This window comes from Falco cherrug, chromosome 1 (assembly GCF_023634085.1).
Source record: "Falco cherrug isolate bFalChe1 chromosome 1, bFalChe1.pri, whole genome shotgun sequence".
NCBI lineage: Eukaryota > Metazoa > Chordata > Aves > Falconiformes > Falconidae > Falco > Falco cherrug.
This window is the reverse complement of record NC_073697.1, coordinates 13,920,148-13,934,152: the sequence shown is the minus strand read 5'-3', so window position 1 is coordinate 13,934,152 and position 14,005 is coordinate 13,920,148. Positions and strand designations below refer to the sequence as shown.

The window sequence follows — 14,005 nt, the reverse complement described above, 5'->3', positions numbered from 1 at the left end:
TCAATTAATAGGAATCATGCAGTGTGCCTGCATGAAGGTCTTACTTTGCTGATGCAGCGTTAGTAATAAGCACAATACTGCTAGAATAATGCTTAATAGTTTGCTTGCCTGGAGCAGGTGTAAGTAAGAATAGATAACCTCCTTTATTTTGTCTAAATGCCAACCCACAGGCCTGCAATCCCAAGTATTCAGACTACTACAAAACCGGATCCATCTGCACCACAGAAAACATCAATGACACTCTGACCATGTACCGCTGGCTTGTCAGTGCTCCAAGTGGGAGTGATGGTGTCACCAGCCCGATGAGGGAAGTGGACTCCAACACCTTTTTTACCAGCACCAAATCCATCTCCCTGGACTCTATATACTTCCAAGCAGGCTCCAGGCTTCAGTGTGCAGCTCGAGCTGTGAACGTCAATGGCAATGCAGGTCTGGAGCTGCTAAGTGCAATTTATACAGTAAACAGAGAGGAAGGTAAGTTTTTCGTGATGGGAATTAGGTGGCCTTTCTTGGAAAAGTGTTTGCAGCTGATGGGGGTCTGCTGTGGAGTGTTTTGGTTTAGGGCATTAGTGCTTGTATGTTAGTTAGTTCTTTTTCATACCAGTACGGGACTGTTGCTAGTGAAAAGCAAAAACATCTTGTAACTTATCTCATCAGGTCTGGTATTTCGTGACTTTGCTTCCATCGTAGGTCATATGTGCGTGATTGGTGGGTGTATGGGTGATAATGATTTCTTACACCTAATTTGTCTAGTCACTAGAGCAGAATATGACTTCCCCAGTCTTGGGTCCTTTGCTTGTCTCGATATGCATATCTGGGATACGCCTCTATTTCCATGTGGTTTTAGTTTAAACAACACAGCTACTGATGCTGAGGGTGTATTGTAGGTATACTGAATCTGATATTGTCTAAAGACTGCATAATTCAGACAGTTAAAATAGAGGTGCTGGAAAAGTGTAGGGGCGTGAAACCCTTGAGGAAATTCAGATATTGCAGCACTGCATGCGTGATTCTGCTGAGAACTTACACTCTGCCTCAGAAGGCAGGGAGACATCCTAATTCTGGGTTTAGCCCACATCCCTCAGGTTTCTTAACTGTGATCCATACCTGGATGTGTACATCTAATCTATTGCTTTTCCCCAGAAATTCATTTGAGGAAAATGCATCTTTTTGCTCAGTCAGTGACTAGAACAGTTACTTGGAAGTTACTTTAAAGTCCTATTCTGCCCAAATTAAAGCAGGAGCCTGACTCCACTGCATTTTGGGATTCACAGGGCCAAAATATTGGGTGCTAGGGGGTGACTCTTCTCTGTCTCTTTAGACTAAAATGTTTTCATTGTAGTCAGCTTAGTGACTATGCAAGTGGGTCATGCTGTGCTGCTTCAGCGCTGGTTTGTGCAGTTCATTCCTTCTGCTACATCTCTGCAACGCAGAGCCCTTTACCTCCATCTCTTCCAGCCACAGTGCAAACCCCCTGAGTAGGATTGAACTGTGTGGGAAGAATTGAAAAGGTTTTGTGTTGCCAGGGTATTAGTGACGGTCCTGTTGTAGTGGCAGTGGCCTGTCCTCAAGAGAAGACAAGGCTTGTGCAGAGAGGAAGTATTTTTTGTTAAGATCACAAGCTGGGGAAGGAAGGGAAACTTTTGGGCATGTAATCTGGTCTGAAATCCATCAAGGTGTTAGGCAGTTGAGTTCATGCTCAGTGGCTGAAAAGTAGCTCCCTTGAGGCTTTCCATTGTTAGCAAGTTAGGCAGTGGCTTGTGAAGTTTTCAAGGTTCCCTGAGGCTCCTAAGTGTTAGATTTATAGGTCTAAAGTGTCCATTATGCACCATAGCTCCTCTGCGGATTTACTGTGATGCTCCCAAAGTGCCAGATTTTTGTCTAATTTAATCAGAAATGATCTTTGCCTCAGTCACACACAGAAAAAGAAGCTGAAATACCTTTCCAGTGTAAGTGATGGACCCTGCAGAACAGCACAAGCTGCCCCTATGTAGTTTAGTCTGCAAGATGTTGGCTCCCCTCAGGCAGCCTGCTTTTTGTGGCAAGAGCTCAGGTGTGATTGTGAAGGCTGCCCTTCACTTCAGTAAGCGATGGCTGCCAAGGTGAAGGCTGATATAAAATTGCCATCTCCCAGTTTCTAGGGAGGAAGAACAAATCCTTATTATGAAGAGTTCGGGTTCCTCAGCCACTGCTGGGCATCGAAGTGTTTCCATACCACTGCCCTCGCTTGTCTGGAGAAGGACCTCTTTTCCCTAGGGATTAGACCAGGCAGCCTGAGCAGAGCTGTGAGGAGCTCCCTAATGAGCATCTCGGTGTTTCTGCATTTTTCTGACCTAGCTCTATAGACAGACATCTCCAAGCTGCTTAACACAGATACAACATCTTACAAACCTTTCTCCTTTGCTCAGGTCTTTGCCAGCCTCGCATCCCAGGAACGGTAGGAGCAGAACCTTTCTCAGCTAAAATTCGCTACATGGGTCCAGACGATCCTGACTATCCCAATCTGATCCGACTAACAGTCACAATGCCCCATACAGATGGTAAGCATCAAGTGGTGAGGGTTAATTGGACTGCTGCTTTGGACTTTTCTTCTCCCACAGGTTTGTCTCCACAGTTTGCTGCGTTGTGGCAGAACCACGAATAATCCATGTTTAATGAACAACTTGCCAATTGTAAGGTTAATGTATGGATGAAACATTGGGTGCCCCTAGCTCCTCTGTTTCCAGACTCCAAGTCTAAAAATATGCTCACAGGCGGTTAATGAATACTTCATCTGCTCTTTTTCATTCAGGATGTTAATGGGTCATGTGACATTTATGTTTTAGGAATGCTGCCAGTTATCTCCACGCGCCCTTTATCCAACTTTGAGCTAACACTTAGCCCAGACGGCACTCGTGTGGGACACCACAAGTGCTCCAACCTACTGGACTATAATGAGATCCAGACCAAACATGGGTTTATTACAGAGGAAATTAAGATCCCCAAAGTGATTGGAGAAACATCACCTTACCAGTACAGCAGTGCACTGCGGTCTGCCAAAACCTTGCGTTTCTACCAGAACCTCAACCTTGAGGCTTGCCTTTGGGAGTTCAACAGTTACTATGACATGTCTGAGCTGCTGACGGACTGCAGTGGCTCCGTTGGCACAGATGGGCAGGTATGTGGCACTGAAGTGCCTTCCTCTCTCAACACGAGGCTTTGGAAGCACAAGTCCAACGGAAAGTTACTAAGGATTGCATGAGAAAGGTTTTAGTCACTATGCAAGCAGTTTGACACGGGTTCCCTTCGCACAAACATTTTTAGAAGTACAGATTTGTTCCTTTGTACTGTATTTCTGTGTGCAACCATGGTTCATCTTCCTGTTAACTGAGCACAGCTTACTGCATTGCTGTTGCTCCTAGTCTGGATTTTAGAAACTGCAGTTTTGACTCAGAAGAGCTTTTCCGAACTGTGTACATGCTTGTGCTGTCACCCAAAGCCCATGTAGCAGCATAGTCAAAGAAGAGGCTACAACTCCATTGCCTTGTAGAAATAAACCATATGCATGTGGTATGTTATTGACCCTGGAAGTATTTTCTAAGGCTACAGAAAAAAATGCTTTTACCAAACAAAACCCAACCAAACCCAAACCACGCTTCTAATTAGAAGCTCTAATGTAGGCTGACAGTGTTCAGGCTTTAGACAGAGCTGCCAAGTAGGTGAGTTTTTCTAAAGAGAAGCTTGGTTGATAAGGAACAAACAAAAGTTTACCCAAAATATGATTTTTCCATATAATTTGCCTGAGTAAACCAGGCTATTGTTCCAGGTCTTTGATACATATTACATCAACATCAGTCACAGAGCAGGCATGGTGGCTCCCCTGTGCAGTGTCCGACAGCACATTGTGTTTCCTTGGAAAATAACCCAACACACAAGTGCCCTACAGCAATTTCACTTAAATTAGAGGACATTCCAGGGGGCTGTAGACCCTGTGTGCTGGCTCTGCCTTGAATCAGCCTTGGTTCAGCAGCTTGATGCTTTCCCATTCCATGGGTGCTCAGTGGCCAAAGAAGATTTGTTTACTAATTATTTGCTTAGCCACCCATTCTGGTTGCTTGTTGCTTGCTTGGTAGAGAGAGACTTCCATAACTCAGAATTGTAAATTGCAGTGTTTCAGGGTGCCATAATCTATAGAGTTCAATCTGTTTTAAAGGGAGGTGTTACTTACAGAACTTATTTCTAAATTTGTGGGTTTTTTTCTGAATGCCTAAGGAATCTGTGGTTCTGATCTGAAACTTCCATTTAGACCTCCTTCAGTTTCTGTGGAGTTTGTTTTGAAGGGTTGTTTTCGTTATTTTTATTCCAAAGTAAAACAAAATCTTAGATGGTCCTTTTTTTTTGAAGCGGTATGAACCCTGTAATGTTAAATTGGCAAAAATTTGGGGACATTATGAAGTGAGGTGTTTGCAGCACCTGAAATAATAGTGATGCCAGTAACAGATAAAAAAATGTTCCTGTGCAGATGGTTTTGCTCCGGTTTAAAGCGTGCAATTCATGAGAATGCAAGGTTGGCAAAGTAATTTTTTTCAGGTTGCATACAGTAACCTGGTACCGCAATATTTTTCAGGTCTTAAATCTGGTGCAGTCGTATGTGACTCTGCGGGTTCCTCTCTCTGTCTCCTACGTCTTCCACTCCCCTGCTGCCGTTGGTGGCTGGCAACATTTTGATCTGCAGTCTGAACTGAGACTCACCTTCGTGTACGACACAGCTATCCTGTGGAAAGATGGGATAGGCAGCCCTCCTGAATCAGAGCTCCAAGGTGAGCTGTTTCAGATGACACCATTTCTAAACTCCATCCTGTTCTGATGATGGGAGATGTGGTTGGTAACTTGATGCTTTTTAGTGCAGAGAATCTCAAAAGCAGTAACAGCATGCTGACTCCCTCGGTTAAAACACCCACCCAAAGGACAATTAGGTTTGGTGTTTAGTGCTGTATGTTATTAAACTAGATGTTTTGAATCTTCCCTCAATTGCATGCTGGTTTTAATCTATAAAAAATGAGATGAATTAATGCACGGACCAACCCTAAAGCAGATGTTCTTATGGAGAGATAAGACTCCAGTGCTGAATTGGTGCACAGTTACAGGGCAACGGAAGCACTTACATATCCCTGTGCTGGAGAAGTGCCTGCAAAAGGGACCTTACGGGAGTGAGCAGCCTTGGTGTCTGTGTGACAAAAAGTCCCAGACCCTTTCTCCTGCCTGCACTCTGTTTTATCATCATATGTGGATAGACTTCAGGTGAGTCTTGGTCTTATGTAAGCAAAAGGGAGAAACAAAACCTGCCTCAATGGATCGAACCATTAGCAGGTATAAATGTGTACATTTCTTCTGGAGTTGGTGGGTTTGGAGGTCTCTCTCAGAACAATAAATGTGACAGGGTTTAGTATCTGTGAGGAAGCAGATCCCCAGATGCAAACAAATACATGAAGAACCTTCCTTTAAAAACACGCTTGGGCAATGTCGGTGGGTAAAATCATTGGCATTTTCCTCCCTAGGCTCCCTCTATCCCACAAGTATGCGGATCAATGACGAAGGGCGACTAGTGGTGAACTTCCAAACAGAGATTCGTTTCCGGGGCCAGCTGGTGATGTCCCACCCAGGTGCATAGCCAGCCTGTCCATCTGTGCTAGCCAGAGTACCTGTAGTGCTGTCTACTTGGCAGAGAAGGACACCCCAGAAAAGGGTCTGCCTCGGTGTAGAAGGGTAACTGAGGCATTTCCTTTTCTGGGGGGTAAGTTAATTTCTTTCTGTTCTCTTGCTGCTTTGCTTTTGTGTGCTAATTTTATACTGTACCAGGCATTGTTAGTTATGGCAAATTATAATTCACCTTCTATTCTTTCAGGAACATCTCTGGCATCAATGGTGATGTCTGCTGACCACCCTGGCCTCACGTTTACACTCAGTCTGTTACGAAGCGAGCCAACATTCCACCAGCCTGTGCAGCACTGGAGTTTTATCTCTGACTTTGCTGTGAGTCTGCATTCAGACTTGAATTTAAGGAAGCAAAGGAAATGTCAGTTTTTAACATACTTCCTGTGCGGTTGTCAGCACTGTAAGATCAGTAGGCGTCAGCTCATTTGGATGCAGTCATGTATTTTCATTACATAACGGACAGCCAGCAATCCCTGGAGCTTGAGTCCAGAGGCCTGAACCAGTGCTCCCGCTAGCACTAGCTGGTACCATTGTTGCGCAGGTCAGTGCTGGAGCTGTGGCATCTCTTGAAGAATCTGCCTTAATGTTATCTTCTTCCAGCATTGCTGGGAAACTGTGAGCCAGGAGTTGCGGCTGCCATTAAGAGAAGCTGGATTTTTAGGCGTGTGACAAAGCTGCTTAGCTCTTGTGGAGCTCAGGAGCCAGTGGGAGCTACTGTGGTGACAAAGTCTGCGCTTCAAATATGGCAGAAGAGGCTTGCTTAGGAGTGTCTTGCTTCTGTGAGAGGGACACAGCCCAGTTACTCAGCTCTTGCTGAGCTGGCAGCAGAGGAGCCGTTTGCATTCACTAAAAGTATGAGCAAAATCAACTTCTAGTCAGATTTAGTAGGTTAGGTCTGGACATGGGCATGGTTGATTCCCACCACCACGGGAAGGTCAGCTCTTCAGAGGCCTGATAGCAGGTGTGCTGTATTATCCTTTGACAGAGAAGTAGAGGAGAGACAGCATGTGTCAGCGCCGTGCCTGTGCTGCTGAGGAGTGCCGACAGTGCTGCTGCCCATGCTGCGTGCGTGAGGTAAAGCACCACGGTCATAAACAGCAACGTCCACGTTTGCAAAAGTGTTTAGGATGCTGCTGGGAATTCAGCTTCACCGTGGGGGCAATGTGAGCTGAAAAAGTGATTGTTCGTAGGCTGTGGAGAAACGCTCATTTCTCTAATCTTCTCACAGGTACGAGATTACTCAGGTACTTACACTGTGAAATTCATCCCCTGCACTGCTGCACCCGGCCAGCAATATGCCCTCCCTGTCATCTGCAACCCACGGGACCCAATTGCGTTTGATATGGACATCAGGTTCCAACAGGTACACCGTTTTACATGGGACTTGCATGTTTTTCCATAAAGCCTCATGGCCAAGACCAGCTAAAAGCCAATTTAAGCTCAAAAGAAGGTGTTTTGTAACCAGCAAGAGATGTTCTGGCATAGGCTATCCAGTACCAGGTGTCAAGAGAACATCACGGAGTTATTTCAGATGGCTTCAGGAGTTTTACAGGGCTTGTAGGTTGCTCTAGATCTCATCTTTTCAGGTGAGATAAAATCAAACTAAGCTGATTTTTTTCCAGTAATTAGAATCTTGGTTTTCCATTTATTATTTATTTACCTCTTAGTCCAGCCTATTCCTCAGTTCTAAGTGAGATTATTTTCAGAGTTAACTGAGGCTGCTTTGTAAAACTGAGATTCAATGCAATAGAATTGTTTCAGTTTTCTCAAGCAGTGCGAAACACTTCATTTGGAGTTAGTGTGGCTTTGTGACAATTTTCCTGTACCTATTAAAGGAAAAAAAAAAAAAAAAAGAAAAAAGGCAGTGTGCTAAGTAGCAGTAACTTACTATTGTGGACTGTCACAAGGGCCAGATTTTTTTGTTGCGGTGAGCTTGAGGAATGACTTAGCATTTGGAGACCAAGGATCTGAGACTTAACTTCTAGTGAACATTCCAAACTTTAAAACCTCTAAATGTGACATTGCATCCTTCAGTCAATACATGAAAAATGACCTTCTAAGTACTGGATACCTCAAAGGCCTTGTCAGTGCCAGTCAGAGCCGTTCAGCCCTTTTGACCATTGGAGATGTTCTTTAACTTTCTGCTTCGTTACCCAGTTGTGTGGCATTTCTGGCAAGTGTGCAGACACCTGTATCACTTACATGCATGTCTCAGTCGTGTTTGCTAAATCAATCGGTGTTGAGCTGAAATGTTACTTTAAAGATACTGCTTCAGCAATAGACTTCATGCTGCAACTCAGGACATGAGTTACACAGGAAAAGGAAAATGATGAGGAAGAAAATAACCAGAGTTGTAGTAGCATTTGCGTATGAAGTAAATTTTGTACCTCTGTCCGTATAATCACACATATATATCCCTTAGGACTGTTGCCCCTGGATGCTGGGTTTATTGTGGTTAACAAGATTAAACACTGGTGTAAGACAGTTTAGTTCTTTACCTTATTTCTGTGTTGGAGAGCTGTTCCCCTCCTGTTCCCCACTGTCTCTCCTGGGCATTACACCTGTCTCCCAGCACTCTGGAGTGTCAGATGCACAGGGCAGGCACAGATCAGCAGGCTGGTGCCAGCTTCCTCTGTCGATACGTGCTGGGCTCTCTTGGGCTTCTGCAGCCACGAGGTGTTTGCAGCGGGGAAGGCAGAAAGGGGATGCCTGGGAGCAACTTCTCCTTGCACTACAGGACTGGACTTACTTGCAGGGCAAGCCTGGGCTGGCCTTCAGGCACGGCCCACGGTACTTTTCTGGGCGAATTGCAGGCAGCTTCTAGTGTAACACGTACAGTGTAGCCAGGGCCCAGGAGGGGCAGACGAGGGTTCCCATCCTGTGCTTGTTGAATACGCGCGTTGTTTAGAGTAGGGGAAATAAGCGGGTGTCGAGCTAGGTTCCGGTCCCGATCTATTTTATCGGCCCCTTGCCCACAGCCCTGTTCTCCCAGTAACTTTTGCAAGTGCCACTGGAAAGATACGTTGCTGTCCTGTATCTCTTTCCTCAGGTACCTTTTGCCGGTTTACTTACCAACGCTGAAACAAAGCGCTACGTTTGTGTACTTTAATGGGTTGTGACAGAAAAGCACAAGGAGAGGTTTATGTATGTACGTGTATAGGAGGGATTCTTATAAATGCTGTGTACTGCTGAAAGGTTTGATCCACGCATCACTGCTGTGGCAGTGGTGTACAACGATCATTGTAAAGCTACAACCAAGGCATTTTTTTATCATTTCCTATCACTTTTCCCTACAGGTCAGTGACCCAGTGGCAGCAGAGTTCAGTCTAAATACTCAAATGTTTCTGCTGTCCAAAAAGGAGCTTTGGATATCTGACGGTTCAATGGGATTTGGAGAAGGAGCTGACGTAGCCTTTACCAAAGGTAAAATGTCAATTGTACATTCAGCATATGGGGAAAGCTAGAACAGGACTGCTTCTAACAAGAGCTGAATATGTATTTTACTAGTTTTATAACCCTTATGTGGTCTACATACTTCCACTGCAGAAAAGTAAAATACAGAGGCACTAAAATATGATGTAATTTAGTGTAATTGAAACATGCTTCAGTTCCATTTATGGGCTCCGAGAGGAAAAGCCTTCCAAAGGTAGGTGCAGAATTTAAGTGTGTGTATCTGCAACTGCAGCTCTGGAAACTCTTGCTCAGTTACTGCATAATCACATATTCCCCTCACTCCGCTTGTTTTGCTTTGAAGCCGCCCACACTGTAACATTTTGCCCCATTTTGAGGAGGCCAAGTAATTTCAGTTCTTAGGTTATTCTAGTCAGAAATGCAGGAATTGAATACTTGTACACCTGAGGCTCCTTGACTTGGTCACGCAGCTGTTCTCAATTGCAGACTGGATGCACAATAACTGCACCTGGCACCTTCTTTTGGTTGTTCTTTTTGTGTGTTCAGGCTCAGGGCAGGTGCTCTCACACCATTGTATTCACTCACTGACTGGAGCTGTTACCAGGTTCCAGGGAAACTCCTGGTAATGGCGGTGCTGGACCAGAAATAATTTTGTTTCTAATCCATCCCTTATTTGAGTTACCAGTCTAAATCCCAAATGCCCTGTTAAGAACTTTCTTTTGCTTGAGATAATGCTATCAGGTTGGGGAGTTTCTTATATGTGAATATGGGTTGCCCTCTAGTGAAAAGAAGGGAAAAGCTTGCTTAAAAAAAGAGCTGCACTGCAGGAACTGAACGTCAGTACAAATCATAACGGAAAATAAAGACTAAAGTCCATGCTAAATTAGTAGTAACAGTCATGGAACCTACTGTCTTCTCGTGCAAAGGGAAATACATTTAAAGCTAGATAATTCCTGTCCTGAGAATTTTTAATAACAACGGTTTGGTAATAACTTGATTTAATAATTTTAAATTGACTGTTATAATGTAAAATGCATTTATCTGCTTTACCAGGATCTGAAATCTATGGCCGAGTGATGGTGGATCCAGTTCAGAATCTCGGTGACTCCTTCAGCTGCAGCATCGAGAAGGTGTTCCTCTGCACTGGTGCCGACGGGTACGTGCCCAAGTACAGCCCAGACACTCAGGAATACGGATGTCTGGCTGACTCACCCTCCCTCTTGTACAGATTCAAGATCTTGGTATGTAAACAATGAGTTATGGTAGCATGTATTTTTAGATTGCTGATTTCCATGTGAATCTGGAAATACCAAACTTACTTCCTTTAGGATAAAGCTCAACCTGAGACACAAGCAAGAGCCTTTGGAAACCTGGAGTTTCATGCTACATTAGCAGCTGATCATGCAGATGCTTTTCCTCTAGTCAAACAGCCTGGTTCGGATGGTTTCAGCCTGTCATCTGCTCCACTCTTCCAGGTAAGTTGTCTGGTAAGTGTATCCCAGAAATTCTTTCACACGGAAAAGGTGACGGGTGGAGAACAGAGCGTGCAGGTAATCATGGGGACTATGTTGGCAGTGACAGGCTTCAGCAACAGCTTTGCTTTGTTCGCTCTCCCTAACAGTACAGAAACAATGAGAGCGTTGCTCTGTAACACGGAGCTACCCTTCTGCAGCCCTGCTGTTACTGCAGACACGTACGCCTGGGGCTGGGAGCAGAAGTCGCTGGTTTAGCTTACCACAGAGGCCTTTTTATGCAGAAGAAAACTAAGAAATTAGACTTGATTTTCTTGCAACTGAAAAAAAAAAAAAAAGGTTTGTATATGATAGGAAAATAAAAAAAGAGAAAAAAGACAACTGCGCATCCTGCTTTAAGTCAGATTAATTCAAATTCCTCAAGTCTTTTTTTGGTCTCCTAAAGTGGGGTTCTTCCTGCCTAAATTAAGACTAGTGTTCGTCAGGTAAATGCAGTAGCTTTTATGCATTAACTCTAGAAAGAAACAGGCTCTCTTAGAACAATGTTCTATCTGACCTACTTCAGCAGGCTGCATTAAGGAAAGATTAATCCTATCTCCAAGTGCCTATTTCTGCCATTGACTTTAATTAGCCATATTTGGCAGCAAACTGGGGACATCTGTCTGGATGAATCTGATGCTTGGTGTTTTTCAGTTTATAGTGCATGAGGGGGCTGTTCTGGTGCGTTTGTGGTTTGGTTTTTTTTAAGGTGGCAGCTGGCCGAGAATGGTACATCCATACGATTTACACAGTTCAATCGAAAGAAAATGCACAGAGGCACAATGGCAAAAGAAGCCTGGACTATCGCCATGTGCCGTCCTCTGCTAAAGGAAGAATTAGCGCCGCAGCCTTTAAACGCAGCAGAAGAGCCAACCCTGACTACCCAGTCTTCATGCAAGAAACTGGAGCAGATAAAAACAGGGGCACGAATATCCAGCATGTCGCACTTGACCGTTCTGACCAAGCTGTCATCATCCACAAAGATGTGGTCGCAGCAGGCACGCCGCATCACAGGCCGGTACTGGAAATTGCAAGTGGGGACTCTGGCAACGGTATTGTACCCATTACTGGAGGCCTGACAGGACTGCTGCTTCTGGTCTGCACGGTGGTTGTAACTCTTTTTTTCTTGAAGCAGAGGCAGCAGCCCTCTGCTGGGAAAAGCAAAACGCCCGTCAGCCACTCCAGTGGCAGTGACACGATGACCGTACAACACAGCAGCAGTGACAGTTCAGAAGTCTAGCCAAGTTGCGGGGTGCCTGTCTTTTAACATGTCGTGTCACCAAAACGCAGGCTCTCAGATCTAGCTCTTGGCTGACTCCTTTGCACAGACGATTGGCTGCTCCAGTTCTAATGCTGGCTCAATTATTTGTAATGAGCAGCTATTTCTGACAGGGCAGGTGTACTAGGGTCACATATGAGTGGCATTTATGGAATTCAAACTCCATGAATGACAGTTGGTGCTTTTCTCTCTCTTTTTTTTTTTTAAACCTAGTTTTTCTTTAATGTTTCGAATATGCAGCTGTAAATGTGCCTTATATCCACCACGGAAGGTTGGTGCTTAGAAGACGGTGGTTTTGATGACATGTACAGTATCTAGTTTTTGTGTAACGGGTTTTGGTTTTTTGTTTGTTGTTAGGGGTTTTTTAATTAATTAATGCTGAGGAAGGAAGAAGGTAGTAGTATTAGAATGGAAGCTAAGTAGCAGATGACAGTATTCTTTTAAATGAATGGTACCAACAGTTCTGTCTCAAATTTTATGAGGACCTCGGACATGGACAGGAGCCTCACACAGGTAAGGCTGTAATTGCAATTATCTGTAAGGAGAGCATTACATGCGATCAGTAAGACCTATATTGTAAAGCTACACTAGAAAAACAATATGTTAATGCTTAAATGCTTTCAAACACCTTTAAACACAATCTAATACTTCAGAACAACTTTCCCATAATTATACAATATTTGCCTCTCTTCCTCTGCTTGATTATAACATCAAAATATAGGCAAATACTTGTAAAAGGTAGCTTATTTTGCCAGATGGCACTGGGGGAATGCACTTGTATCACCTAGAGCAAATAGTTTGCTTTTTTTTTTTTACTTCTGCTTGAAAAAAAACGGATTTTGTGTAACTAAGAGGATGTCATTTGGGAGATTACGGTTTGGTTGCTTTGGCTTTCCTCATATTGGCACTTGAAAACTGCGAGCACAAAGGCAATGCTGCTTAAATAGTTAACAAATCTTTTCCTCCTGCTTCCTCTAAAGGTTTTTAATTAAGGCTGGTTATAAAGTTTTGGTGGCATTCAGGTTTTTTGTGTGAATAGGGATGCTTTTAAAGGAAGGCTGCAGCATTTTTGTTTTAGGGTACACCATGCCTAAGCAGTTCGGCTGATTTCTTCTAGGGCTGCCATGCCAATTGAGCCTGTGAAGTGCTGCGGAGTGGCTGTTGACTCTGCTGTACGTGCAGAGTTCTTCTGACTTTCAAAAAGTACAGTTACTCCACCTGCTTCCAGCTGGTGTCTGCAAATGAGGAAACCTGCAAACAGGAACTCATTTAATGTACTAGCAAGAACTGTACTGCTGTGCATGAAATCTACATGTGTGAGGTCTCAGCTTTTTCTTAAGTGCTTAAGCTCCAAAAAGCTGATTTTTCTAGGGCTGCATTTCTCTGCTTACACAGCAATGGTGCCTTTTGATATGCCTTCTTAATTAGGCCAAAACCAAGCATTTGTTCTGTGGGTTTTTCCTAATCAATTCCAAAATCATGCTACATTAGATGATGGCATTGGGAAACACAACTTCACCTCAGTCATTACATGCCAGATACACGAAAAAGGACACACAGTACAGGAAACGTGGCCATGGTACCGTCTGACTGGTCCAGGGAACAGCGGGGATTGCCAGACAGCTCCTGCCTTGCACACCTTCAGCTGGCAGCAGCTCTTCTCACAGGAATCGAGACTGTCTCTGCATTTACCGCAGCTGTTTGAGAGAAGCGAGTTGTTTTACATATTAAGTTTTCTGTTCTGACTTGTTGCTATTTGCAATAAAAATTCTACCATTGTTAGGCCATTCTAATTAAATACAAACTTCAGCATGACTGACTGACTTACCTTTCTTCTGGTTCATTTTCTTCTGGTTAAGCAGAAAAAATCTTATCATTTTGTTCCAGTCTGGATGTACGCTGATCATTTCGTTCTTGAGGTAAATACCTGGCCTTTCCGCTAACGCCAAAGAATAAAGTATATTTATGCAGTAAAATTCAGTTCAATAAAGGCAAGGTCAGTGCCACAGAATTTCCAGAAATGGGGTATGATGGGTAGTGGTTTGTAACAAGAAAACACAACTAAATAATTCTATCGATCATATTGGAAAAAGTGTTCACAACGCTCTAA

The 14,005-nt window shown here is 43.9% G+C and overlaps 1 protein-coding gene across 1 annotated transcript in view; it reads left to right on the top strand.

The window, feature by feature from the left end:
- Positions 1-13,975, top strand: part of FREM3 (FRAS1 related extracellular matrix 3) — a 70,142-nt gene extending 56,167 nt beyond the window's left edge. Inside the window, exons 14-24 of the mRNA XM_005440921.4 lie at positions 171-474; positions 2,409-2,540; positions 2,826-3,157; positions 4,607-4,799; positions 5,538-5,642; positions 5,885-6,012; positions 6,923-7,057; positions 8,991-9,117; positions 10,159-10,346; positions 10,434-10,580; positions 11,326-13,975. Coding sequence (XP_005440978.2) covers positions 171-474; positions 2,409-2,540; positions 2,826-3,157; positions 4,607-4,799; positions 5,538-5,642; positions 5,885-6,012; positions 6,923-7,057; positions 8,991-9,117; positions 10,159-10,346; positions 10,434-10,580; positions 11,326-11,856 — 2,322 coding nt within the window. The 3' untranslated portion in view covers positions 11,857-13,975. The remainder of the gene's footprint in view (positions 1-170; positions 475-2,408; positions 2,541-2,825; positions 3,158-4,606; positions 4,800-5,537; positions 5,643-5,884; positions 6,013-6,922; positions 7,058-8,990; positions 9,118-10,158; positions 10,347-10,433; positions 10,581-11,325) is intronic.
- Positions 13,976-14,005: the final 30 nt, after the last annotated feature.